At 26.4% G+C, this 1581-nt stretch overlaps 1 protein-coding gene across 1 annotated transcript; it reads left to right on the forward strand.

Annotated features, from left to right (window-relative positions):
- The first annotated feature begins 270 nt into the window (after positions 1-270).
- Positions 271-859, forward strand: LOC135961312 (uncharacterized). Its single transcript, XM_065512805.1, has 3 exons — positions 271-329; positions 399-480; positions 557-859. The coding sequence occupies exons 1-3, from the start codon at positions 271-273 to the stop codon at positions 857-859; spliced, it is 444 nt and encodes a 147-aa protein (XP_065368877.1).
- The last annotated feature ends 722 nt before the right edge of the window (positions 860-1581 follow it).

The following is a 1581-nucleotide window of genomic DNA, read 5'->3' on the forward strand; positions in this document are numbered from 1 at the left end:
TGCTGCGGCTGCAAATTATTCTGTTACCTAAAAGCGCAAACAAATTTTAAAAATGTCCCATTATATCATAAAACGCTTAAGTCATTTATGAGCTAGAACCTAAATTAGAAACAAGACATCTGATAATATGTTTAGCTTAAAGATTTTAAAGTATAAAAGACTAACGATTTACGAATTTCTTATACACAACCTAAACGATCTTGGCACAGTAAGCATCAAGAACTTCAGTTGGCAATTTAAATAAATATTTTATAAAATTTAAATCTGAAAATGGCACCTAAAACTAAAGTTGAATATGTTGTTCTAAAACTTACATATTCCATATCAATGTAAGTATTTAATTTTAATTAATCATTTATAAACTATGTATTTAATTAATAATATCAATTTATTTACAGGCATCCTCAATCCTGTCCTCAAATTACAGTGTCACGCAGGAAGCGTTCACCATGTGACTCCATACCTCTAGTTAATGATTGGGTAAGTTTTATAGAAACAAATTAATATTTAATCTAAATTTGTACTTACAAATAACTTTCCTTCTTTCTCTTTTTAGTTTGATCGCATAATGACTCAAGAGAAATCGAGTATACCATCCACCGCAAAGATACGTTATTGTGAGTGGAATATTACTTCGGGCAATGAAGATTTATTTATGGCAAATGGTCATCGGTTTGAAAACATGTATTTTATAATGGGCAAAGAATCCGTACATTCGATGTTCTATATGTGCGAGCATATAAATATAGAAGGACGTCTTAATTTAACTGCACATATTTGCCGCGGCTGTTTCAACAATGAGTTTGAAATTGTGGAATCCGTTAAGGGCTGGCTGATGGAAAGGACTGGTTGTAACTAATTACACCTTTAGATAAAACTTAGCTTGTAATTTAGTCTGTAATATTTGAAAATTGTGATTCCTTATGTATAATTAGTATCAAAAATAATAATAAATAATCATAATTGCTTGTGGTAGTTATGTAAAATATATATAAACATGTGTTTTTAATTAAACCAGTTGTTCAAAAATGTTTGAAATTTTCTTTTGAACATTTTTTATTTTTTTATGATTTTCAGCTACAAAATGAGAAAATATGCGCGAAATTAACTCAATTTTGAAGGAGAATGAACTGCTTTAATCTTTATGGATGTCTTATTATGATTAATAAGATTTTTTAATTTTCAGATATTGTTAATTCATCTTAAAATATTGGCCAATATATGGCAATAATGCAAAATTATTTTAACTAATTCATTAGATAATAGAATTATAATGCATTTTTTTATAAAATATCATACAATTTACATAAAAAATCAAACATTTTTGTCAAGTACAATTTTATAATATTTATGAACAAGTTCTTATTCTGAATGAAAAATGTTTGGGAAGAAAAACTGATGTTCGATTAATAATATTTATTACAAAATTTATTCCAATTATGAATTTATTTTTTCTGTGTAGCATTAATTTTACAATATGTTTTTATTTGTAAATCCTTTACCAGTAATTACCTATTTACAGAATTGTTATAACACATTCAATGAACGAACAAGATACGCCACAAAATAACAAAATATAAA

Source organism: Calliphora vicina, chromosome 5 (genome assembly GCF_958450345.1).
Source record: "Calliphora vicina chromosome 5, idCalVici1.1, whole genome shotgun sequence".
Lineage (NCBI taxonomy): Eukaryota > Metazoa > Arthropoda > Insecta > Diptera > Calliphoridae > Calliphora > Calliphora vicina.